The 26441-nt window shown below is 56.4% G+C and overlaps 1 protein-coding gene across 2 annotated transcripts in view; it reads right to left on the bottom strand.

Moving 5' to 3' along the window:
* The window catches only part of PRKCB (protein kinase C beta), a 115102-nt gene that overhangs the window by 25031 nt on the left and 63630 nt on the right, over nucleotides 1-26441 (bottom strand). For both annotated transcript variants that reach the window (XM_054391334.1, XM_054391333.1), the window contains exons 4-8: nucleotides 21034-21145; nucleotides 17984-18112; nucleotides 5829-5985; nucleotides 5332-5466; nucleotides 3384-3480 (exon numbers count right to left, since the gene is read on the bottom strand). In XM_054391334.1, the coding sequence (XP_054247309.1) occupies nucleotides 3384-3480; nucleotides 5332-5466; nucleotides 5829-5985; nucleotides 17984-18112; nucleotides 21034-21145 (630 nt within the window). The remainder of the gene's footprint in view (nucleotides 1-3383; nucleotides 3481-5331; nucleotides 5467-5828; nucleotides 5986-17983; nucleotides 18113-21033; nucleotides 21146-26441) is intronic.

Raw genomic sequence — 26441 nt, forward strand, 5'->3', positions numbered from 1 at the left:
CAACCCCTCCTGGCTGGCTGGCCCCCTCCTCCTGGGGCCAGGGGCTGTGTCCTTTGCTGGAGCAGGTGCTGCAGAAGCCATCTCCGGATGCTTTCTGCCTTGCCTGGGAGAGCTCTGCGGCAGCGCGGGGCTGGCGCTGGGCTCAGTCTAGCATGAAATTCCATTAACCCGCTTCCAGCAGCTCAATTTGGCTGCTGATGGCAGCTCCTCCAGATAGCAGCCTCACAAGTCAGCTCCAAGCCTTTGCTGCTGCTAATTGGTTCTGGCGAGGTTCTCCACGCTGTCAAAATCCCCCATTCAAGGTCACCTGCGGCACCCACAAGCGCCTGAAGGAGTCCTGGGCTGCGGACGGGAGGGATGGGATGAGGCTCTGCAGGCTTTGCAAACATCTGCCCCAAGGAAATTGTCCAGCAACCACCACTGCCTGCTCCTGCCATCAGCAGAGCCACAGCAGCACAGAATCACAGAATGGTTTGGAGTGGAAGGGACCTTAAAGATCATCTGACTCCAACCCCCCCTGCCATGGAGTCACCCAAAGATGTGGTTGAGGTCCCATCCCTGGAGACATTCGAGGTCGAACTTGATGGAGCCTTGAGCAACCTGATCTAGCTGGAGGTGGCCCTGCTCACTGCATGGGGGTTGGACAAGATGATCATCAAGGGTCCCTTCCAACCCTATGCATCCTGTGATTCTGTCACTAGACCAGGGTTGCTCAACCTGGCTTTGAATGTCCCCAGGGACAGAGCATCCACACCTTCCCTGGACAACCTGTTTCAGTGTTTGCTTTCCAGTGTCCTGAAGCTGGTGTTTGAAGAGGAGCTGCTTCCATCACACTGACCCCTGCACTTGACCTGAATTTGCAGCATCAGGAGGAGTTCAGAGGAGACAAGATGAGGATGAAAAGAGGAGTGATAGAACAGGCTCAGCATGGAGCTTGGCTGGAAGGGGAAAGGTCTTTGCAAAAGAGAGCCTACACCGAGCGTCAGAGAGATGTGAATCACAGAATCACAGAACCACCCAGGCTGGAAAAGACCTCAGAGATCATCCAAGTCCAACCTATTACCTAATACCTAACACCACCTGACAACTAAACCATGGCTCCAAGTGCCACCTCCAAGCTTTTTTTGAACACCTCCAGGGATGGTGCCTCCACCACCTCCCTGGGCAGCACATTCCATGGCCAATTACTCTTTCTGGAAAGAACTTTCTGCTCACCTTGAGCCTAAACTTCCCCTGGCCCAGCTTGAGACTGTGTCCTCTTGTTCTGATGCTGGTTGCCTGAGAAGAGACCAACCCCCACCTGGCTACAACCTCCCTTCAGGTAGTTGTAGACAGCAATGAGGTCTCCCCTGAGCCTTCTCTTCAGTCTAAACAACCCCAGCTCCCTCAGCCTCTCCTCACAGGGCTGTGCTCCAGACCCCTCACCAGCCTTGTTGCCCTTCTCTGGACCTGTTCAAGTATCTCAAAATTGAGGAGCCCAGAACTGGACACAGTACTCAAGGTGTGGTCTAACCAGTGCTGAGTACAGGGCAGAATGACTTCCCTGCTCCTGCTGGCCACACTATTCCAGATCATAGAATCAGTCAGGGTTGGAAGGGACCACAAGGCTCATCCAGTTCCAACCCCCCTGCCATGGGCAGGGACACCTCACACTACAGCAGGCTGGCCAGAGCCTCATCCAGCCTGGCCTTAAACACCTCCAGGGATGGGGCCTCAACCACCTCCCTGGACAACCCATTCCAGGCTCTCACCACTCTCATGGGGGAGAACTTCTTCCTTACATCCAGCCTGAATCTCCCCACTTCCAGCTCTGTTCCATTCCCCCCAGTCCTGTCACTACCTGATAGCCTAAAAAGTCCCTCCCCAGCTTTCTTGTAGCCCCCTTCAGATACTGGAAGGCCACAAGAAGGTCACCTCAGAGCCTTCTCTTCTCCAGACTGAACAGCCCCAACTCTCTCAGTGTGTCCTCACAGGAGAGGTGCTCCAGCCCTCTGATCATCCTCATGGCCAGGATGCCATTGATTATCATCACCCAGGTGGAGCCTCCTGCTTTTCCTGGAGGGTGTCCCTAGAGTCTCCCTCAGTGAGCACTGAACCCCTCTGACCTGCCTGGAATGCCCTCCTGATGCTCACACCATCCCAGCACCTCCTTGAGGTCTGCAGCTGGAGCATGCCAAGCACTGCTCACCACATTTGTCACAGAAAGCTCTTGACCTTCCCCATCCAGCTCCATTTGTCAGCCTTAATTGACTCCATCTGAATCCCTGCAGCAGCAGCTGACAGTCACATCCATCAAGCTGCCCAAGGAAGCAGCTGATAAAGACCCAGCAGAGCTGGCAGGGGATGCAGCACAGGGCTTCACACTCTGCTTTTGTCTCAGGATGGTTTCCTGCCAAGCCTGGGATGTGCCCACTGCAGCAGCAGGACCTCAGCCAAGAACAGCACCCTCAGAAGGGGCATTGCTCTGCCTGGCAGCTCCATGAGCATCCACACACCTTCTGTGTCATCCAAGCTGACCCCTCAGTCCCTTCTGCTGGGTGCCTTTGAGGTGTGAAGTCACACAACCAGAGAATTGTTGGGGTTGGAAAAGTCCTCTGAGATCCTCCAGTCCAACCATCAACCCAACACCACCACAGCCACTAAACCATGGCCCCAGGTTTCTTGAACACCTCCAGGGATGGGGACTCCACCACCTCCCTGGGCAGCCTGTCCCAGTCCCTGACCACTCTTGCAGCAAAGAAATTCTTCCTCATCTCCAACCCTCCCCTGGCACAATTTCAGGCCTTTTTCTCTCCAAACAGTTGAACCCTGCACTTCCAGCTCCTGGTGCATCCAAACCCTTCTGCCTCAGCTTGCTCTTCTGCAAACCCCAATCAAATGCTGCCCTTTGGCTCAGCCATCCCAGCTCCCTATCATGCTTGGGCTGCTCTTGCTCCTGGCTCTCCAGGTGTCTTGTGCTGGAGGAACTGTGCAGCTGAAATGGTCCAAGGAGTGAGCAGGTCCCTGCTGGAAGCCCCAGCCTGGCACAGTGCCATGACCCAACCTCTTGTAGATCCATCACAAACTTCTCCTTCCCACCTGGTCCTTGTTAATTATTGAATGCAGCCAAAGCATTGCTGGAAAGCTTCAAACCTTCAGAGGGACTTCTGGCTGCTAAATGTAACAGAACAACTCCCTTCCTGGGAACACTGCTCAGAGCTCCTGTCCCACAGAGCCTCAGGGAGGCCCAGCCAAGGACACAGGTCCCCAGGAGAGGGTGCAAAGTGGCAAGAGGGAGGAGAGAGGCTGTACCCTGTTCTGTGCTCCCTGAGCTGCTGGAGGAAGAGCTGTCAGGGAAAAGCTGAGGCCAGGGCCTCCTGAGTCCCCAGGAAACATCAACTCACCTCAAATTTCTGCCTCAGCTCCTCATTTCCTTCTTCTCCCTCAGGAGGCACTGGGACATTGAAATACTCCCCCTCCTCCTGGCTCAGCAGCTTAAACCTGGAGGGACACAGAGAATGCTGGGTCAGGAAGGAGGACCAAGGCAGGACCACGGGCAGGCTGGATCTCATCTCACACTCTGAGCACAGCTCTGCCTCTGCTCTGCCACCATCCAGGTGACCCTTCCCCAAGGTTAGAAGACCCTCACAAAACCTCACTCCTCCTCTTCTCCAGGCCTCTCAGCTGCTCCTCACCAGCCCTGTTCTCCAGACCCTTCCCCAGCTTTGTTGCCCTTCTCTGGACCTGCTCCAGCCCCTCAATGTCCTTCTTGGGGTGAGGGGCCCAAAAGTGACCCCAGTACTGAAGGCATGGCCTCACCAGTGCCCAGGACTGGGAGCTGATCCCTGTCCTGGTCCTGCTGGCCACACTGTCAGTGCCACAAGCCACTGGTAGCACAGCCAGACTCTACCTGCAGCCCCAGCATGGGTGGTTTTCCCTGTAGGGATGCAGACACCAGGCACAATGAGTTGGATGTTGACATGAGCACCCTCAGCCTGCCCTCTGAGTGCCAGGGCAGGTGCTGGGTGCCCTGTGTGGTGCCAGGTGCTGTGTGGGCAGGATAGTCACAGAATCCTAGAATGGTTTGGGTTGGAAGGAGACCTTAAACACCAGTTAGTTCCAAACCCCTGCCATGGTTGGGTTCCAAACCCACTAGCTCAGGTTGCTCAAGGCCTCATCCAGCCTGGCCCTGAACACCTCCAGGGAGGGGCATCCACAACCTCCCTGGGCAACCTGTTCCAGTGTCTCCCCACCCTCACTGGAGAGAATTTCTTCCTACTGTCTCATCTGAATTCAGGTAGCCCAGCTGCTAATTTCTCCTCCTCCTCCTCCTCCTCCTCTTCCTCCTGCTCCTTCTCCTTCTCTGCTCTCAGTGAGCCATGAAGAGCTTCCCTGGGGGGGACAGCCAGAGCCTGGGCTGTTTGCTCAGCTCTTGCAATGCAGATCAGTGCTGTGCAGGGTTTGGGTTCACACAGGAGCTGTGTTCTCACAAACCACCACTCAAAGCATGTCCCCAGCCCTTTTCCTGCTCCCAGCCCTGCTCTCCTGCACACCTGATGGAGCCACATTGGGAATTCAACCAGAAAAGGCTGGGAAACACCTGGAAGATGATGCCCACCTTTTCCTGAAGCCTACATAGCATCCCTGTGGCTGTGCCTGCCAGGGAAAAGCCCCCTGAGCTCCCAGCACTGCAGGAGGGTGCAGAGGAGGTGACACAACCCAGCCCACACTGAGCACTCAGGTGCTGTGCTGGCACCATGGGACATCCCAGAGCCAACCACAGCAACAGCCATGGTCACCAGCCTGAGAAGTGGACCTGGGCACCTTGCACCTTGGACAGCATGCTGGCAAAGGATGATGGGCTGCCACATCTTCTGGTCCTGAGGGCCACAGGTCAGCACCTGACTTGGAAGAGTTAGAGAATGGTTGATGGTCTTAAAGGTCTCTTCCAACCAAGATGATTCTGTCTTCCATCAGGGTTGCCACAACTTATAGCAGCTTCCATCAGGGCTCCAATAGCTTCCACCAGGGCTCCAACAGCTTCCACCAGGGCTCCAGCATCTTCCATCAGGGCTCAAACAGCTTCCACCAGGGCTCCAGCATCTTCATCAGGGCTCCAGCATCTTCATCAGGGCTCCAACAACTTCCACCATGGCTCCAGCAACTTCCACCAGAGCTCCAGCATCTTCCACCAGGGCTCCAACAAATTCCATCAGGGTTCCAGTGTCTCCCATCAGAGCTCCAATATCTCCCACCAGAGCTCCAACATCTCCCACCACACACAAAAGGATCCAGACTGTACAAAAAGATCCCCACTGCCCACAGCACTCTTACAACACTTCCAGCTCTTACCATCCATCAACTCCTGACTTCTGCAGCTCAGAGATGCCAAAGGACAAGGAGCCCATGAAATCATTCCTGCTGGTCAGATCCCAGTCCCAGATCTCCACAGACAACCTCCTGTCTTTGTCTGCCTCTTTCAGTTGGCTGGAAAGGAGAAAGGATAGAGGGGAGGCTTTATTCTGGAAGCCCTTGCTCCAGCCCCCTGCCCCTCCACGCTCCCTCCACTTGGATGCCAAGTGAAGGGTTGGACTTCAACAACCACTGAGGGCTTTAAATTTCCCAACCACATCCATTTCAAAGGCAGAAGGCAAAGTTCCTGCCCTCAAGCAGCTTTAGCCAGGGCTCAGGGGCAGAGCTTTGAGTCTTTCTGAGTCACCACTCAGTGTGATTCTGGAGTTCTGCCAGCTCAGTGTCTCTGACCGACTCAACTCAGAGCAAACACAGCTCCTAGGGAGGAGGAAAAAGCAGTTCACAGGTGCCAAGGTTTGGGGTATGGTTGCACTCACAATTTAAAGGTCTCATTCCACTCAGGATTCAGGGAGCACTTGATGGTCTTGGTCTTCTGTTTGCTTTCATTCTTGGGGTCAGGGATGAGCTTGAGCTTCACGTAGGGGTCTGACAAGCCGTTGGGATCCATAGGGACAAGGTTTTTAGCATCCCTCACTAGGGAGGAGGAAAAGGATTAAATTCAGCATTCAAGCTGTAAAAATAGCCAACAACTGACAACCTCCCTGTGAGCCAGGAGGGTGAAAATAGTGATGTAGGGGAGAATGGAAATGGAATCTGAGCAGACACCGACGCTGCAGGAGAAACAAACCTACAGCCACCAAGGCAAAGCAGATCCAAGCCCTAATGGGCAAGGGAGGCTCAAAGATCAGTTCCAGAGACTGTTCCACTCTCTGCTGGGACCACCTGGTGCCTGCTTTGGGTTTTAAATGGCTCAGAGCTCTTTGTTTGCTCTTAGAATCCTAGAATGAGTTGGGTTGGAAGGGACCTCAAAGACCTTCCAGTTCCAACCCCCTGCCTCCCACCAGCCCAGGCTGCTCAGGGCCTCATCCAGCCTGGCCTTGAACACCTCCAGGGAGGGAGCATCCACAGCCTCCCTGGACAACCTGTTCCAGTGTCTCAACACCCTCACTGTCAAGAATTTCTTCCTGACCTCCAGTGCAAATCTCCCTTTCCCATCTCAAAGCCATTGTCCCTTGTCCTGCCACTACAGGTCCTTGTCAAAAGTCCCCTGTAGCCCCTTTCAGGTACTGGAAGTCTACTCTAAGGTCTTCCTGGAGCCTTTTCTCCAGGCTGAACAACCCCTGCTCCCTCAGCCTGTCCCCATAGGGAAGGTGCTCCAGCCTCTGATCATCTTTGTGCCCTCTTCTGGACCCACTCCAGCAGCTCCATGTACTGGGGGCTCCAGAACTGCACCCAGTGCTCCAAGTGGGGTCTCACCAGAGCAGACTGGATGGGGAGGATCACCTCACCCATCCTGCTGGTCACTCTGCTTAGCAGGTGCCTTGGTCTTACACCTTGGTAAGCAGGTTCCACCGAGCTGCACCTTCCTTTTGGGCAAAATGGGATCATGGGGATGGAGATTCCCACAGAGAGTGGAAAGAGCAACCAAGCAGTAACAGCTAGGGGCCACCAGAACCAGCAAGCACCAGCAGAGGAACTGGACCCAGCCCCAGGCTCTCCTTTCAGGTCCCTTCAGGCTCAGCTGCTGTGTCCCCAAGGGACCAAGCCAGGGGATGCCCATGGGGAGAGGGGCAGCAGCATCCTGGGTCCAGGAGCTGCTCCTCAGGGAGCAGAAGAAGGAGCAGAAGAGGGAAGAGCAGCCCTGGGGTGAGCTCAGCTGCTGGTAATTGGATTGTGCTTGACAAGCTGAATCCAATCAGGCTGAGCTAAAGTCTCCTTCTCTAGATTAAGTCAAAGAGGAGTTATCTTCTGGGACAAAGGTCTGATCTTCCCTCTGGCTGCAACAAAGATCTCAGAGATGGAAGCTCTGATGAGAAATGAGGGAGCAGAGCAACAACCAGAGAAAAGCTGCTTCTGAGAAAGCCCAGAGCAGAAACTGCTGCCCTCAGGAGGCAGCAGACACATCTCCCATGGGTGCTTCCACACCTTCTCCTGCTCAAACTGACAGGCCTGAGTAGACAGCACTGCCTGAGCAGGGCTGGGGGCTTCCCTCCTGCCCCTCCCTGGCACAGCATGGTGCCCACCACCACCTCTCCAGGCCCAGTGCTCTGGGGTCAGGCATGGAGGGTTGTGTGCTGTCAGGAGCAGGGAACTCAGCACTGCCTGAAATGCCACCAGATCCCACCAGCAGCTCTGCTGTGAGGTCCTCTGGGGGTACAGCTTCCCTCAGACATCCTAACCCCAAGGAGCAGAGGACTCCAGCTGCTGTGAGGTGCTGCAGGACATTAAAACCCCCAAATGCCAGCATGGTGAGGTAGGAAGGGACCTCTGAAGCTCACCCAGTCCAATCCCCCTGCTCAAGCAGGGCACACACAGCAGCTTGCCCAGGATCACAATGGCCAGGTGGGGTTGGAAGCTCTCCAGAGCAGGAGACTCCACAACCTCTCTGGGCAGCCTGCTAAAGATAGAGAGTCAGCAGGACCCAAAACAATCCCTCAGCTCCCAGACCACTACTGAGGCATTTCTCAGGCAAGGCTGGGAGCCAGCTGGTTCTGAAAAAGCACATTAAAGCTCCCAAATCTGCAGTCTGCTGCTGTCCTCCTGAAGCATCACCCAGTTCCCAGCTCCACAGAATAAAACCTGCACCCAAATCCAAGTCTGCATTTGCAAACCAGCTCATGAATCAAAGCTGGCAGCCCTGCCAGCAGCTTGGGAGGCAGAGCTGCTGGGAACCATCTCCTGCCCGTGCCAGGTGCTGGGGTGATTCCAGCTTCAGATACTCTTCAGACTCCTGAGCTGAGGCAGCCACAGGAGCCAGAGCCACCTCCTGCCCCTCTGGCAGAAAGGGAAGGAATGACCTCATTGGTGACAGCCCCAGAAGCAGCACCACATGGTGACCTTGCTGTGGATGCCATCATGCCCAGGACACGTTGAATCTCCTGGCTATAAAATGATGCTGAGGACATCTTTTCAATGACCTGGGGGAAGAGCTCCTCTCCACCACTGTCACTTGCTTGAAGGGGTATGATGGTCCTGGGCACTGCATTTGGGGCAGGCATGGGCCATGCTGGTGCCCATCACTCTCCATCTGATTGGAGTCAGTGGATCCCCAGGGACTCCTAACCTCCCCCAGGGCTCCTCATTGCCTGAAGCCAGACAGCAAGAGCCACTGTGTGAGCAGCAGAGCCACAACCAAGCCAAGAGCTGAAAGAAGCTGCTCACTCTCCTGACTCCAACTGGCCAGAGTGCCCTGCCAGAGAGGAGATGCAAAATGAGGACAGATTGAAAGAGTTGGGGTTGTTCAGTCTGGAGAAGAGAAGGCTCCCAGGAGACCTTCTGGTAGCCTTCCAGTACCTGAAGGGGGCTACAAGAAAGCTGGGGAGGGACTTTTTAGGTTGTCAGGGAGTGATAGGACTGGGGGAAATGGAACAAAACTAGAAATGGGGAGATTCAGATTGGATGTTAGGAAGAAATTCAACACCATGAGAGTGGTGAGGGAAGTTGCCCAGGGAGGTGGTGGAAGCCTCATCCTTGGAAGATTTTGCAGCCAGGCTGGATGTGGCTCTGAGCAACCTGCTCTAGTGTGTGGTGTCTCTGCCATGGCAGGGAGGTTGGAACTGGATGATCCTTGAGGTCCCTTCCAACTCTGACAATTCTGTGATTCTATGACATCACAGGGAAGCAAAGCTCTGACTTTGCTTCATCTTCCAGCATCCAGAGGGCCAGAGCAGCATCCTCTGGAGATGAATCAGCCTCTGTCATTTCTCAGGCCATTGTTACACTTCTTTAAGGAATAGGAAAAAGCAATTCCTGACCCTGGCACTCAATCAGTTTATGCCCTGAAGCATGAGATTTGATTACCTCACTTCATTATCTCAGCGTGCAGCCCCCAAAATTTCATTAATAGGAAGAATTTTTATCTCTTCATTTGAAAAAGAAAAGGAAAAAAAAAAAAAAGAAGAAGAAAAGAAAAACCCAACAAAATCCAACCCCAAATGCTTCTGCTTGACCTTAAGTAACTCCCTGACTTTTCAAGCAGAAACCAACAATGAGGTGAAAGAAAAAGAAATCCCCCCCAGGAAGTGCAGTGCTGAGACCTCGTGTGGAGGGGAAGCTGCTCCTCTCCACCAGCTTCTGGCACGTCTCTGACAGCTACATTTGATGGAAGAGAGTTTTAGATCTGTCTTCTCCTGACAGTTCTGTGCATCATTAAGTAGTAACACCACTATTAATAGTGATGAGGGAGAAAATTACAACCCCATTGAAAGCAGCTGCTCTTAAATCACTGCAGGTTCCAAGCCCAGCTGTGGCTGAGGAGAAGCTGCCCTGGCTTCAGTTTCACAGAATCATGATGAGGGTTGGAAGGGGCCCTCTGGAGATCACCCAGTCCAACCCCCCTGCTCAAGGAGGGGCACCCACAGCAGCCTGCCCAGCATCACAATATCCAGGTGGGGCTGGAAGCTCTCCAGAGCAGGAGACTCCACAACCTCTCTGGGCAGCCTGCTCCAGGGCTCCAGCTCCCTCACACCAAAGAAGTTTCTCTTTCTGTTCAGGTAGAACCTCCTGGGGTCCAGTTTGTGCCCATTGCCCCTTGTCCAGACACTGGACCTGACTAAAAAGAGGTGGGGGTCATGAGGACCTTCATCTCTTGCTGAGCATTGAGCAGATCCCCTCTGGGGCTGCTCTTCTCCAGGCTCAACAGCCTCAGGGGTCTCAGCCTCTCCTCCTCACAGAGATGCTCCAGGACCTCAGCATCTCCACTGATGTCTTAGTACAGGGATCTTGGCCTTCACTGGCTCTGGGAGGTCTTTGGATGGGGGGCAGTGCTGGCAGTGCCCACATCCCCTCCACACACCATGGGTACCTGCACACACTCCCAGGGCACAGGTGGATGTAACACAAGCATGCCAGGGCTTGGCACAGGCTCTGTCACTTCCACTGCCATGAGGAAGGAGTTGTCACCTGCTCCACTGTGCAGGGCCAGAGCTGCTGCATGGCATTGGAATCATTTATTTTGCAAAATCACAGGATGGGTTGGGTTGGAAGGGACCTTAAAGATCATCCAGTTCCACCCCACCTGCCATGGGCAGGGACACCTCCCATGAGAGCAGCTTGCTCAAGGCCTCACCCAACCTGGCCCTGAACACCTCCAGGGAGGGAGCATCCACAACCTCCCTGGGCAGCCTGTTCCAGTGTCTCACATAAATGATTCAGGCAATGGTTTTTAATTGCCCAGCCAGCCCTAGCTGCAGGACAGGCTTGGGAGGAGACACTTGTCCCAGACACCCACATCTCCAGTGGAGAACATGGGGAGAGAGAGAGACAATGCCCAAAGCAGGGGACACACAAAGCCTTCTCAGGCACCTCCTTCTGGCCATGGAGGTCATGGCCACAAGCTCCCAGCAGCTGCAAGAGCAGGACAAGGTCCTTTTTCCATTTCCAATGAGAGCTGCACCCTGGAGGAGTGGCTCAGAAAGATCCAGGAGGCTCAGGGAGGGATGCAGCACTCAGGTGTCAATCATGTCCCTCCCCCAGTGATGGGGAGGGCTTTTACAGGTCTCCACCAGGAAAACCACCCTGAAGACCACTTCACTGCAAGTCCTACCACCATGAGGCATGATCTCTGTTGCCAGCCAAGGTGGTGGCAAGCAGGACAGGATGCACACAGCAAGCAAATGGGGCTGGTGCCCCACCAGCAGCTCCCTGTGGAAGGAGCAGCCCACAGCCCACCTGCAAGGTGGCTCCAAAGGGACTCTGCTCCCCTGCTCTCCAGAGCAGCACCCCCTGACCCAAAGACTTCTCCTGGGCATGGGAGAAGCTGCCCAACCCTACATCTGCCTGGGGTCTGGGTCTGCTGATGGCTGGTAGCTGGGTTCCATGGGAAGGGAAGATTCATGTGCTGGCTAAATAAAGCCCAGAAAGTTCTCTGCTAAATCTGCAGTGCCAGCTGGGGGCTCACTTCTATGTTAAGAAAGGAAAAGCCTACAAGAAAACCCACTCCCAGCCTGCTCCTAGAGACAGCCTGAGCTGGCTGCCAAAGCCTTCACCTCCATCCCTGAGCAAGCAGGGCTGGCACCACAGCCCCACTGCAGAACATTCTGCTCCCACTGCCCACCCCAGCAAAAGAAACCTCATGGAGTCCCCTGCCCTGGAGGGGTTTCAAAACCATACAGATGTGGTGCTGAAGGACATGGTTGAGTGGTGACCTGGCAGTACTGGGGCAAGGGTTGGACTCCATGACCTTAAAGGGCTTTTCCAGTCTCAGTGATTGTCTGTATTCAGTTTGGAGAAGAGGAGGCTGAGGGGAGACCTCATTGCTCTCTACAACTCCCTGAAAGGAGGATGGAGCCAGGTGGGGGTTGATCTCTTCTCCCTAGTCTCAGTGACAGGAGATGAAATCACCTGAAATTGTGCCAGGGAAAGCTTAGGTTGGAGATGAGGAAAAATTTCCTTGCTGCAAGAGTGGTCAGGGACTGCAACAGGCTGCCCAGGGAGGTGGTGGAGTCCCCATGCCTGGAGGGGTTCAAGAAGTGCCATGGCACCTGGGGACATGGTTTAACGGCCGTGGCAGTGCTGGGTTGATGGCTGGACACAATGATCTTAGAGAGCTCTTCCCAACTGATTCTAAGTCAGTGCCAGTTCCCAGGCCACCAGCTAACCAACCAAGTCAGTCCAAGTCACACCACACCCTCTGTTAAACACAAAGGCTCTGCTCTGCCTTGGGGTGAGCTTGGCAGGGAGAAGAAAATGTAAAAAACCGAGAGAGAGAAAAAAACCTCCAAGCAAGCCCCCAACCCACCCTCCTGCACAAAGCTGACGGCGGAGTGCTGCCAGATGCGCCCCGACGCGAGCAAAAGCCTCAGGCTGCGGCGTCCCCTTGGCCTCTGCTGCCACCTGCCGGCACCTGCCCGCACCTGCCCTGCCCAGCCCAACCCTGCACAGCACCTGGGCACCGGCACCTGCCCCTGCCCAGCCCAACCCTGCACAGCACCTGGGCACCGGGACCTGCCCCTGCCCAGCCCAACCCAACCCTGCACAGCACCTGGGCACCGGGACCTGCCCCTGCCCAGCCCAGCCCTGCCGAGCACCTGGGCACCGGCACCTGCCCCTGCCCTGCCCAGCCCAACCCTGCCCAGCACCTGGGCACTGGCACCTGCTCCTGCCCAGCCCGACCCTGCCGAGCACCTGGGCACTGGCACCTGCCCAGCCCAACCCTGCCCAGCACCTGGGCACCGGCACCTGCCCCTGCCCTGCCCAGCCCAACCCTGCCCAGCACCTGGGCACCGGCACCTGCCCCTGCCCTACCCAGCCCAACCCTGCCCAGCACCTGGGCACCGGCACCGGCACCTGCCCCTGCCCAGCCCAACCCTGCCCAGCACCTGGGCACCGGCACCTGCCCCTGCCCTGCCCAGCCCAACCCTGCCAAGCACCTGGGCACTGGCACCTGCCCCTGCCCAGCCCAACCCTGCCCAGCACCTGGGCACCGCCGCCGTGCACAGCGCAGCTCCTCTCTGCCGTGGGAGAGCTGCCCCCATTTCTGGGCAGAGAAGCCCTGGTCCCTATGCCAGGCCTGTGTCTCGCCATAGGAACTCGCTGCGGGCTGTGCAGGCTGCTGTGGGTGCCCTGCTTCAGCAGGGGTTGGACTGGGTGAGCTCCAGAGGTCCCTCCCAACCACCCCCCCTGCTCCATGCTGTGACCATGGTGCCTGTGCACCACAGAAAGCTTCTCCAAAGCAGGCCCTGTCCTCCCCCACCCCAGCAGCTCCAGCCTCACCCCCATTCAGCTGAACCTAGCAGGGAGGTGTCCTCGGGAGAAGCAGAGATGCCAGCCTGGACACCCCACTGTCTGGTGGCTGCACCCCACCTGCCATGACAGTGATGCCTGCTGGTGCTTGGCTGCATCACTGACCCTCTGCCTGCTCCATGCCAGGATGGGCACAGCACAGCTGGGCCACAGAACTCCACACGAGCTGGACATGATCCACCTTTCAGTTGGTTTCTGATCCTGCTGCTCCAAAGTGATCTCCTTGCTTTGGAGAAACCTCTTCCCCCCCCCCCCTCCCCCTCTGCTCTCTGTGCTCATTTGTGATCCAACAAGTGGCCACCACAGGTTTTCTCCACCCCAAACAGCCCTCAGCCACCTGCTGGAAGGGCATGTGGGTGGGTGAGCAGCCAGGCTTCCCCTTCCAACCCCCCATCCCAATTCCCCTCGAGGTGGGGCTATCTCCCAACCCCCCCTGCCAGGCTGGGGGGTGCTGTGCCACCCACCCCTCACCACGCTGCCATCCCATCCCTGACAGAAATCCACCCCCTGCCCACCCCACACTGAGATTCCTGCAGAAAACATCTAAAGGGCATTTTCCACCAGAAATCTGTTCCAGCAGAAGCCTTCCTTCTAGCTCAGCCTGCTGCCTCCCTCTGCCAGGCTATGCCACTCTCCAACCATGCCACCCCACAGGGGCACAGAAGAAGGTATGGGTAGCTTTGCTGGCACATGCAGCACCAGACCCCTCCAAGCAGCCTAACATCCTGGTTGTGGCCACGTCTGAAGTGCCAGGATGTGGCTCTTCCAGCTCATCCCGTGCCACCCTGCACACCAAGTCCCCAGCTGCTCAAACCCAGCCACCCCTCAGCCACCTCTGAATCCTGGAATCATTGAATTGTTTTGGTTGGAGAAGACCTTGAAGACCATCGAGTCCAACCATCTCTAACTCTGCTAAGGCTAACCCACAGCTCTCAGCACACATCTCTACCTCTGTGAAACACCTCCAGGGATGGGGATTCAACCACCTCCCTGAGCAGCCTGTTCCAGTCTTTGAGAACCCTCTCAGCCAGGCAGTTTCTCCTAATGTCCAACCTAAACCTCCCTTGGTGCAACCTGAGGCCATCCCATAGAACCACAGAATTGTTTTGGTTGGAAGAGACCTTGCAGATGGAGTCCAACCTTCCATTTCCTCTCATCTTGAAACCAGATAGGTTTGCTTTGGGTCCAAGCCCTTTCCACCTCTCCTGCAAGCTCTGCAGTGAAGATCCTGAGCCCCTCAGCAGCCTGAGGGGCAGGAGGGCTGGCAGAGCCCCCCCAGCCCAGCAGAGCCTCTGCTCTCCCAAGGAGCTCCCACTCCATCGTGAGCTATGCGGCAGAGCTGCAGAGCACAGAACATTTCCCTGCCTTTCTGGAGGAGCCAGCAGATGATTTGTTTGCACCCACACCTCCAGAAAGGGCCAGAAATAAACCAGGCTTTCAAAGCCAGCTGAAGAAAAGAGAATCCAGCTGCACAGAAAGGGGCTGGGGGAGTTTCTCCTTCGGAGCTGTGGGAACACAGCTGCGGTGCCAGGCAGCCCTCGGTGCCAGCAGGAGGGGACCTCTGTGCCCCATCAGCCCCTGATGGGAGGCTGGGTACCAGTCCCACCTCGTCCCCTGCAAGGAAAGTACCTCAGAAGCAGGGCTTTTGTGAAATAGCTTTAAACTAAAAGAGGAAGATTTAGATTAGACAGAAAGAAGAAATGTTTGACGCTGAGGGTGGTGAGAGCCTGGCCCAGGGTGCCCAGAGAGGTGGGAGGTGCCCATCCCTGGAACCAGTGCAGGTCAGGTTGGTTGGGGATCTGAGCAACCTGCTGTAGTTGGGGATGTCCCTGCTGGCTGCAGGGGGGTTGGATGAGGTGACCTTGACAGGTTCCCTCCCACGCAAAGCAGCCTGGGCTGGAAAGCTCTGTGTGGCTCACTGCAGCATTTCCTTCAGGACAAATCAAGAGGAAGCAGAATTTAACCCCCAGCTTTGGCACGTTGGCACTTTTCCATTGCTATTTTCAGTAATTTGCTGTTTTTCTTGAAAGCATTCCTGACAGCTCTCCAGGCCAGGAAGGACCCTGCCTCCCAGATCACATCTCAGTGTTTCCTTCAGTCACCCCCTGCCCACCCTCAGGCACCTCCACGAGGCATGGGAGCTGCTGTGCCCAGCATGGAGCAACCCTCCTCTTGGTCTCCCACCAACCTGTAGGGGCTGACTGGGAAGAGGAGAAGGGGCAGATGGGGCTGGTTTGGGAGGGCTGGTGCTGGGGTCACACAGGGTGTAGCTGTCTCTGGCTGTGCTCTGCCCTCCTGAGTGAGGAGCAGTCAACCCAGAGCAGTGAGACCTCCACAGCCCCACTCTCTTTCTGGGGGATGAAGCACCCCCAGGAGCAGTGCTGGGCACAGCAGGAGGTCTCAGAGCTGATCCCATCCCACTGCAGCAGACCCTGGGGATGTGACAGCATCTCCTGCTGCCAGCCCAGCAGGATGCTGGAGACCAGACTTCTCCAGGAGCCTGCCAAGGCTGCCGAAGAACCTGGTCCTTGTTGGTGCCACCAGACTGGTACCCCCTGGGGCTCCCTGGCCTCTGCAGCATGGGCAGTCAGGTGGCATTTCACACCTCACCCTGTGAACAAGCATGAACAGCTTGGTCCCCTGCAGCAACCATCACCACCAGGAGCTGCCTGGGTACCCAGTGTGGGCAGAAACCTCCTTCCCCAGAGTTGCTCTGGGCTCAGCTTCCCAAGACAAGCCCCAGCTCTCCAAGCCCCAGCTCTCCCCCAACCTGCTGCCACACCTGGGGAGAGCTCACCCTGCCTCCTACCCCCAGGAGATGCCAGTCACTGGCACCTGATGGAGAGAGTCACATCTTCAGTCTGACCTGTCCATGTGGGGACAAGGGGCTTTACAGGAGCACAGCTGATGTTTCATGAGATGCTTACAGGTCACAGGGGAAGCAAAATCTTCTAGGAGCTCAAAATCTGGGTGCCAAAGCCTTCAGAGGTGAGACAATCCTGCTTCCTGCCACAACCTGAGAACACAGCTCCAGGATGGAGGAAACTAGGATGGGTGACAGGAGGTCTCTCTATGGGTGGCCATCGGGACCCTGGGACACTCAGGGCAGGAGCCTCTGCTGAGCCTGGCACTGCCCAGCTGCCTGCAGCCTCCTCCAGCCCCATCTCCCACCAGCTGGCATGTCCCTGAAGGTGGGTGCCACGAGATGGCACTGCCACCTTGCACCTCTGCTGCAGATGTGGTCATGACAGATGGCACCTGCCTGCCACACATCACTGGGGTGGTTGGATCCTCACAGCCCATCCTGGATCCTCACAGCCCATGGATCCCATCAGCCTTCCCTGATCCACACCAAGCCCCCAGACAGGTGAAGCAGCCTGTCCTGGGAGCTCTACCCCATGCTCCAGCTCTCCCACATTTCTCAGCTCCTGTTCTCCAGATCCTTCCCCAGCTTTGTTGTCCTTCTTTGGACCTGCTCCAGACCCTCAATTTCCTTTTTGGAGTGAGGGGCTCAAAACTGACCCCAGAATTCAAAGTATGGCCTCAGCAGTGCACCCTGAGTACAGGGAGTTGACCCTGCCCTGGTCCTGCTGGCCACACCATTGCTGACACAGGAGGCCATGGAGTAGTCTCTAAATCATTGGAAGAATGCTGCAAAGCTCTAATCAGATAAAAGGACCATCCAAGATTGCCACCAGACCTGTAAGTGCCCAGGTACCACTAGGGGCACAGAGAGAACAGCAGGAATGGATGTTCATCAAAGGGACACCCCCCACCACACCTCCACAGAGGACACAGTGACATGAAGGACATTTCTGCTACCCTTTCCCAGGATGCTGAAACCTTCCAGGATCCAAAGAGCAGATGGAAAAGTCAGTGACTGCAAAAGCTCCTCAATGCAGCCAGCCCTGGAGCTCCAGCCCACGCTTGGCAGAGGGCAGGAGCATGCCTGGAGAAGGCTCAGTGCCTTGTCCTCCTTGCCTGACCTTCTCCTGCCCAGCCAGACCCAGAGCCTTGTCCTCCTTGCCTGACCTTCTGCTGACCACTCAGACCCAGAGCCCTGCCCTCCTTGCCTGACCTTCTCCTGCCCAGCCAGACCCAGAGCCTTGCCCTTTTTGCCTGACCTTCTGCTGACCACTCAGACCCAGAGCCTTGTCCTCCTTGCCTGACCTTCTCCTGCCCACTCAGACCCAGAGCCTTGCCCTCCTTGCCTGACCTTCTCCTGCCCACTCAGACCCAGAGCCCTGCCCTCCTTGCCTGACCTTCTCCTGCCCACTCAGACCCAGAGCCTTGCCCTCCTTGCCTGACCTTCTCCTGCCCACTCAGACCCAGAGCCTTGCCCTCCTTGCCTGACCTTCTCCTGCCCAGTCAGACCCTCCATGGACACACTGTGAGTGTCAGCACTGGTGTCACTCAGGTAATAGAAGGAGAGGAAATGTCCTCAAATTGTACCAGGGGAGGGTCAGGCTGCAGCTGAGGAAAGATTTCTCTGCAGCAAGAGCGGTCAGGGACCGGAGCAGGCTGCCCAGGGGGGCGGTGGAGTCCCCACCGCTGGAGGCGTGGCCATGGCACTTGCGGCCGTGGTGGTCAGGCTGCAGGCTGGACTGTGCCAGTCAGAGCCTCCGTGGAGGCAGCGTGAGCGTCAGCGCGGGTGGCAGAGGGCACACAGCAGCAGGGGGCAGCCCCCCAGGGCCGCGGTGTGAGGGGTGTGCAGCTGCGGCAGCCCTACCCACGACGGTCAGGACGTCCTTCTCGATGTCAGCGCGGATGTAGATGCGGCCCCGGCGCTCCGTGTGGTCCGTCCCGCACAGGCTGGGCACGTTCATCACGCAGCGCTTGTGCACGTTCATCATGCAGGCTGGGGAGAGACAAAGGGACACTGCTGCCACCTCACACACACACAGGGCAGGGAGGAGCAGAACCTGTCTCTGGGGGAGGCCTCGAGCGACCTGGGGCGGTGGGAAGGGTCCCTGCGGATGCCACGCGGTTCGGAACTGGATGATCCTTAAGGTTCCTCTCCCAAGCCAAACCTGTCTGGGAGTCTATGGAAACGGGGATGTCTGGGAGGGGTTCTGGGGTAAATCTGCAGCAGTGGACTCTGCCAGGACACAGGGACCTGCCACCAGTTCTGGAGCCTTTCAGCTCTGCTCATAGAATCCCAGACTGGTTTGGGTGGGAAGCTCATCCAGTCCAACCCCAAGCTCATCCAGTCCAACCCCACTGCAGTCAGCAGGGACATCCCCAGCTAGAGCAGGTTGCTCAGAGCCCCAGACACCCTGACCTGCAATGGTTCCAGGGATGGGGCACCTCCCACCTCTCTGGCCAACCTGGACCAGGCTCTCACCACCCTCAGTATCAAAATTCTCTTCCTTCTCTCCAGTCTGAATCTGCCTCTCTGAGTACAAACCTGTGGAAGCAGCCACTGCATGGCCCAGTCCCTTAAAGAGGGACCTAGGAGATCAACTTGCAAAACAACTGATGTCCCTCTTCATCCTCCTCCTCTTCCTTCATCCCCTCTCTCTACACTCGTTCTCCAGGTACTTCTGCCGTGCCAAGTGCTCTGGAGAGGTTGTGGCACCAGCACGGCCACAGGGTGTCAGCAGCAGCCAGCGCTGCAGCAGCACAGGGATGGAGGGAGATGGTGCGGGGGGAGGATGAGGAGAGGGATGATGCTGGGGAGGGGATGAGGAAGGTGATGCTGTTGGGGGGAGGGGGCATGATGAAGGTGATGCTGAAGGCAAAGCTGTTGGGAGGGTGGGATGATGAAGATAATGCTGCTGGTGGGGGGAAAAGAGGAGGATGATGAAGGTGATGCTGTTGGGGGGATGATGAAGGTGATGCTGTTGGGGGGGATGATGAAGGTGATGCTGTTGGAAGGGGATGATGAAGGTGATGCTGTTGGGAAGGGATGATGAAGGTGATGCTGTTGGAAAGGGATGATGAAGGTGATGCTGTTGGGAGGGGATGATGAAGGTGATGCTGTTGGAAAGGGATGATGAAGGTGATGCTGTTGGAAAGGGATGATGAAGGTGATGCTGTTGGAAAGGGATGATGAAGGTGATGCTGTTGGGAAGGGATGATGAAGGTGATGCTGTTGGAAAGGGATGATGAAGGTGATGCTGTTGGGAGGGGATGATGAAGGTGATGCTGTTGGGAGGGGATGATGAAGGTGATGCTGTTGGGGGGAATGATGAAGGTGATGCTGTTGGGAGGGGATGATGAAGGTGATGCTGTTGGGAGGGGATGATGAAGGTGATGCTGTTAGGAAGGATGATGAAGGTGATGCTGTTGGAAGGGGATGATGAAGGTGATGCTGTTGGGAGGGGATGATGAAGGTGATGCTGTTGGGAGGGGATGATGAAGGTGATGCTGTTGGGAGGGGATGATGAAGGTGATGCTGTTGGGAGGGGATGATGAAGGTGATGCTGTTGGGAGGGGATGATGAAGGTGATGCTGTTGGGAGGGGATGATGAAGGTGATGCTGTTAGGAAGGATGATGAAGGTGATGCTGTTGGGAGGGGATGATGAAGGTGATGCTGTTAGGAAGGATGATGAAGGTGATGCTGTTGGGAGGGGATGATGAAGGTGATGCTGTTGGGAGGGGATGATGAAGGTGATGCTGTTGGAAGGGGATGATGAAGGTGATGCTGTTGGGGGGAATGATGAAGGTGATGCTGTTAGGAAGGATGATGAAGGTGATGCTGTTGGAAAGAGGATGATGAAGGCGATGCTGTTGGAAAGAGGATGATGAAGGCAATAGAATCACAGAATCCTTTGGGTTAGAAGAGACCATTGAGCCCAACTATTAGCCCAGCACTCCAAAATGGGAAGTTGCCCTAACCAGTTCAGTTCCCCAGCAGTCTGAGCTGTTCTCCTCCTTTAGCACTTGCCAAGGTCCTAAAGCAGCCCTGGAAAGGCTTTTTGGGGTTGTTTGTTTCAAGATTAGGATTCTAAAGCATGCACAGAAAAGGCCCATTAAAAATCTTTCCTTGGAAATGGACTTGGCTGGGAAACAATGGAAGGAAAACTGATGGCCTCTGTCATTTTTCTAACAGCTCCAGTCCCCTCTCATGAAATCTATCAGGGAGGGTGGGAAAAAAAAAGAGGAAAGAAAGGGTCAGAAACAAGCAGGGAACAAACAGTGCACAGAGTCAGGGTTTAGAGCTGCTGTGCTGTCAGGGCTGCACTGGGGGAAGCACTCCCAGCAGATAAAGCCAAGTGGCAGCTGGTTATGTAAGGGACAAGAGCCAGAGCTGCCTGGGGATGCTGCAGGGGGGACACGACATGAGGGGATGCTGGAGATGGGGGAGGGAGGGTGTGAGAAGGATGCTGGAGAGGGAAGGATATGTGAGGGGATGCTGGAAAGGGAAGGATATGTGAGGGGATGCTGTAGATGGGAAGGATGTGAGGGATGCTGGAGATGGGAAGGGAAGGAGAGGGATGCTGGAGATGGGAAGGGAAGGAGAGGGATGCTGGAGGTGGGGAGGAGGAAGGAGATGCTGTAGATGTTGCAGGGAGAACGTGTGGAATGCTGCAGGGGGGCTGCAGGCAGAATCCCCCCAGCCAGACAGCTGTCCCTCCTCTTCCCTGCAGGAACACCAGAGGTGAGAAGGTGCACACAGGTGCCCAGCCCCCTAGATACCAGCACCATGTTCCACACTGATGGCAGAGAGGACAGGAGCCTGACCACAGCTCAGGAAGGACTGGGAAGCTCTGCCCAGGACCTCAGGGTGCCTCTCCCCCCCTGCTCCACACAGAGCCCAGGGTGCCATCACTTACTGTCACATTTCATGCCCTGGTGAATGAGGCCATAGAGCAAGGAGCCGCAGTGGTCACAGAAGGTGGGGCTGGAGTAGGTGTGGATTTTAAATTTGTGTTTGCTCCGGGGATCCTGGGAGGGAAACAAAGGAGAAGAGATTAGAAACTTGCATCAAACCTTGGCAAGGCACCACAGCTCTCCATGCTCCACATGCCAGCTGGCTTTGGAGGTGCTGTTAATGGACTTCAGTCAACTGCCACCGACTGATGTGGACCTTTTCCAGCCGTCTCCAGCATCCAGCATTACTCCTTTTTTTATCCTGTTGTTGCCATAACAATGAAAAAGCAAGGCAGGGGCTGCTCTGGCATTGATTGTTTTGAAAGAACTTGGGTTTAGCATAGAAGCCACCAGGTAAGATTGGTAGGGAAAGAACCTGCACAGGGAGCTGGACACTGCTCAACTTCCACATCAGCCCAGAGGGGTAAAGCACAGAAAGCCTCCTGCATGGTGCCCAGCTGTACTGAGACTGCCCACTGAACCCTTGGTGTTCTGCTGCCACCCCCTGCCCACTGAACCCTTGGTGTTCTGCTGCCAATCCCTGCCCAGTGAACCCTTGGTGCTCTGCTGCCAATCCCTGCCCACTGAACCCTTGGTGCTCTGCTGCCACCCCCTGCACACTGAACCCTTGGTGTTCTGCTGCCACCCCCTGCCCACTGAACCCTTGGTGTTCTGCTGCCAATCCCTGCCCAGTGAACCCTTGGTGCTCTGCTGCCAATCCCTGCCCACTGAACCCTTGGTGCTCTGCTGCCACCCCCTGCACACTGAACCCTTGGTGCTCTGCTGCCACCCCCTGCCCAGTGAACCCTTGGTGCTCTGCTGCCACCCCCTGCCCACTGAACCCTTGGTGTTCTGCTGCCAATCCCTGCCCAGTGAACCCTTGGTGCTCTGCTGCCACCCCCTGCCCACTGAACCCTTGGTGCTCTGCTGCCACCCCCTGCACACTGAACCCTTGGTGCTCTGCTGCCAATCCCTGCCCACTGAACCCTTGGTGTTCTGCTGCCACCCCCTGCCCACTGAACCCTTGGTGCTCTGCTGCCACCCCCTGCCCACTGAACCCTTGGTGTTCTGCTGCCACCCCCTGCCCAGTGGACCCCTTGGTGCTCTGCTGCCACCCCCTGCCCAGCTAACCCTTGGTGTTCTGCTGCCACCCCCTGCCCAGTGGACCCCTTGGTGCTCTGCTGCCACCCCCTGCCCAGCTAACCCTTGGTGCTCTGCTGCCACTCCCTGCCCAGCTAACCCTTGGTGCTCTGCTGCCATCACACCCCCTGCCCAGCACACTCCCAGGGCACCCAGCTGCCCAGGGGCCACTGTGGGGTGTTGAGCTTTCTGCAGTCCAGCAGCAGATCTTCCTGCAGCAGCAGAGTGGCCAAAAGCAGCAGAGCCCAGTTTAACCCAGACACTGGTGGCAGGCTTGCAAACAGGGCTCCTGGGCTCCAGCAGTCATGGAACCCCAGACTGGTTTGGCTGGGAAGGGACCTTCCAAGCTCATCCAATCTGCAGTCAGCAGGGCCAGCTGCAACTCAGAGTCCCAGGACCTGGAATGGTTTCAGGGATGGGGCATCTCCCACCTTTCTGGGGAACCTGGGCTAGGGTCTCACAACCCTCACAATAAAAAAATCCTTGTATCTAGACTAAATCTCCCTCTTTTAGCTCAAAGCATCATCCCCTGTCCTGTCACAACAGGCCCTGCTAAAATGTCTGTCCTCAGCTTTCTTTTAAATGGTGGAAGGCCTCAATCAGGTCTTTCTAGAACCTTCTCTTCTCCAGGCTGAGCAACTCCAACTCTCCCACCCTGGCCTCACAGCAGAGGCTTCCAGAGGAGAACCAGCTTCTCAGCAGGGAGACAGATCAACCACTGGAGCAAATAACTGATCAAGCCAAGGATTTGATGCTTCTTGGTATCTTCCATGCAAGACAAGACCATTCTGGAAGCCAAGATCCCAAACTCAGTTACTCAGCCCCACACAGAGCACCTTTTAAAACAACAGAGAAGTTACACAGGAGAGAGGAGTGAGCAGCACAATGCCTCACCGTGGCCCCACAGTGGCACAGACAGCACTGCTTTACCTTGCTGTGGCTCCTGGAGAAGCTGGGAGAGCAAACAGAGCCCCAGCTGCTCACTGCCCTGTCCTGGGGGGCTGGAGAAATCCCCATGGAGAGGCAGGGATAGCACTGGTGGGACAATGTGGGACCACAGTCACAGAACCAAGGTTGATGCCAAGAGTGAGCAGCACTGTTCCTGCACAGAGAGCCCAGGGTGCTGGGCAGAGTGCTGGGCAGTAGCAGGCACACAGGCAAAGGAGAAGCCTGTGGCAAGCAGCACCTGGCTTCATTTCATCTCAGGTTAATTGCTGGGGGGTTAGGGCTGAGGCACAGCTCCCAGCTGGGTCATTTGAGCTGAGTGGCTTTTTAATGGCCTGGAAAGGTGCCCAGCCATTAGGAAAGCCACCTTCTGAGGGCACTGTGAGCTGAGTGAATAAAGAAAGAGTGGAGTCAGAACCCAGCTGCCAAACCATCACCTCCCCCTGAAAGGCAGCTGCCCACCCCACCTGCACTGCAGCTTCCACAGAACCACAGGATGGGGAGGCTGGAAGGGACCTCTGGGGATCACCCAGCCCAACCCCCCTGCCAAGGCAGGGTCAGCCAGGGCAGGGCACACAGGAACACGTCCAGGTGGGTTTGGAATGTCTCCAGAGATGGAGACTGGAGTCTGGCCAGGCTGCTCCAGCACCCCTGAATTACAGAAGTTCCTCCTGATCTTTAGATGGCACTTCTGATCTTCCAGCTCCTGCCTCTTTGTGTCTCCCTGCAGATGAAGCACCCAAGGAAATGCAAAGCTTTCCTCTGCCATCAGTCCAGGTGAAAGGAGGAATCTGGCTGGCCAGCTGGACACTGAACCACATGTCCTGCAGACCCACCCTGGGCAAGATGCCCACAGCAGGCTGCAGGGGAGGGCAACCCCAGGATGCTTGGGCAGCCTCAGGGCAACAAAGCTGCTGAAGGGTCTGGAGAACAGGGCTGGTGAGGAGCAGCTGAGGGACCTGGGGTGTCAAGTCTGGAGAAGAGGAGGCTGAGAGGAGACCTTATTGCTCTCTACAACCCCTTGAAAGGAGCCCAGAGCCAGGTGGGGGCTGGTCTTTTCTCCCTAGCATCAGGAGATAGGAGGAGAGGAAATGGCCTGAAATTGTGCCAGGGGAGGGTTAGGTTGCAGATGAGGGAAAATTTCTTTGTTCCAAGAGTGGCCAGGGTTTGGAACAGGCTGCCCAGGGAGGTGGTGGAGTCCCCACCCCTGGAGCTGCTCAGGTAATGTGTGGCCATGGCATCTTGGGACATGGTTTAGTGGCCAGGGTGGTTAGGTTGAAGGTTGGAGTGGGTGATCTTGAAGGTCTCTTCCAACCCAAACAATTCTATGACGTTGACCCTCACTGGCAGCAGGATAAGGATAGTGGTGGCAGGGCACAGGGACAGCTCCAGCAGATGGCAGGTGCCAGTCAAAGCCCAGTGTGTGCCACAGGGAGGGTTTGCCCCCCGAGTGCTCCAGTTTCTGTGCTCTCCTCTAGAAGCAGCTCCTGCAGTCCAGGCACAGCAGAGCTTCTGTCATTCATAAAACAGCAGCTCCCTGCAGAACCAGACCATGCCCACTGGGTGTGAGGGATGCTCAATTCCCACTGGAGCTGGGAGCTAAAAAAGCTGGAAAAGCAGAGCCAGCAGTGCAGGAGTGAGCTGTCATAGGAAGGGCCATGGCTTTCCAAACCTTTCCTTCAGCAGCCCAGCCCTGGGGGGGCAGCTGGAACCCTCCTGGGGGCATCTCAGGCTTCACCTTCTGCTCCCAGAGGGGCTGCTCTGGGGAGAGCCAGCAGCCAGAAAGCAGAGCCCAGAGGGGGTGAGGGTGGTGGGACAGCACGGTGTGGGGAGGTGGAACAGCTTCTCCAGCTGCCAGGGTTGGTGGGGACTAGTTTCACCTTGACCAGTGCTTTAGAAAGTGCCAGAAGGTGAAGGTGTGGGCCCCACTGTGGAAGGAGGCTGAAGCTGCTGCACAAAGAGGCTATTTCTGTAGCAGGGACAGGGCTGATGAGCTCACTGAGCTTGCAGATGCTGAGAGATTTCAACCCAGAATGGTTCCAAAGAAGTTTGCCAAGGAAAGAGAAGGCTCCTCCTGCAGCCCAGCAGTGCAGAGCCAGCCCCAGCAGCAGGGCAGAGAAAGCTGCTGGGGAGCAGAGCTGAGAGATGCCTTCAGGGGGCTCCTGCTGCACCAGAGGCTCTGACTTGCCTCAGCAGGGCTGACACAGATCTGTCACCCCCTGAGGGCTCAGTGTGGCCTCAGGCTCCCCCCCAAGGCCACCACGGGAGTCAGGCAAGGAGAGCAGCAGCTGCTGGCTCTGACCTGCTACCCAGCAAGCACTGATCCAGCAGATGCAGCCAGCTGCTGCTTCTCCACTGGGCAGCAGGCTCCTGGTCTGACTGAGCCAAGCCAGTGCAAGGTGGAGTCCCTGACACTGCTCCTCTGTCACTGCATCCCTGGCTGCAAATCACAGAGTGACAGAATGGTCTGGGTGGGAAGGGACCTTCCAAGCTCATCCAGGCTGACCCCACTGCAGCCAGCAGGGACACCCCCAACTACAGCAGGGTGCTGAGAGCCCCAGACCACCTGACCTGCAATGGTTCCAGGGATGGGGTCAGAGTGGCTGGAGAGCAGCCAGGTGGAAGGGGACCTGGGGGTACTGGTTGACAGCAGCTGAACATGAGCCAGCAGTGTGCCCAGGTGGCCAAGAAGGCCAATGGCATCCTGGCCTGCATCAGGCATAGTGTGGCCAGCAGGAGCAGGGAGGTCATTGTACCCCTGTACACAGCACTGGTTAGGCCACACCTTGAGTACTGTGTCCAGTTCTGGGCCCCTCAGTTTAGGAAAGATGTTGTATTGCTGGAGCATGTCCAGAGAAGGGCAACGAGGCTGGGGAGAGGCCTTGAGCACAAGCCCTATGAGGAGAGGCTGAGGGAGCTGGGACTGTTTAGCCTGGAGAAGAGGAGGCTCAGGGGAGACCTCATTGCTGTCTACAACTACCTGAAGGGAGGCTGTAGCCAGGAGGGGTTTGGTCTCTTCTCCCAGGCAACCAGCACCAGAACAAGAGGACACAGTCTCAAGCTGAGCCAGGGGAGGTTTAGGCTGGAGGTGAGGAGAAAGTTCTTCACAGAGAGAGTGGTTGGCCATTGGAATGGGCTGCCCAGGGAGGTGGTGGAGTCACCATCCCTGGAGGTGTTCAAGAGGGGATTGGACGTGGCACTTGGTGCCATGGTTTAGATAGTCATGAGGTGTAGGGTGACAGGTTGGACTCGATGATCCTTGAGGTCTCTTCCAGCCTTCTTGATT

Source organism: Indicator indicator, chromosome 22 (assembly GCF_027791375.1).
Source record: "Indicator indicator isolate 239-I01 chromosome 22, UM_Iind_1.1, whole genome shotgun sequence".
Lineage (NCBI taxonomy): Eukaryota > Metazoa > Chordata > Aves > Piciformes > Indicatoridae > Indicator > Indicator indicator.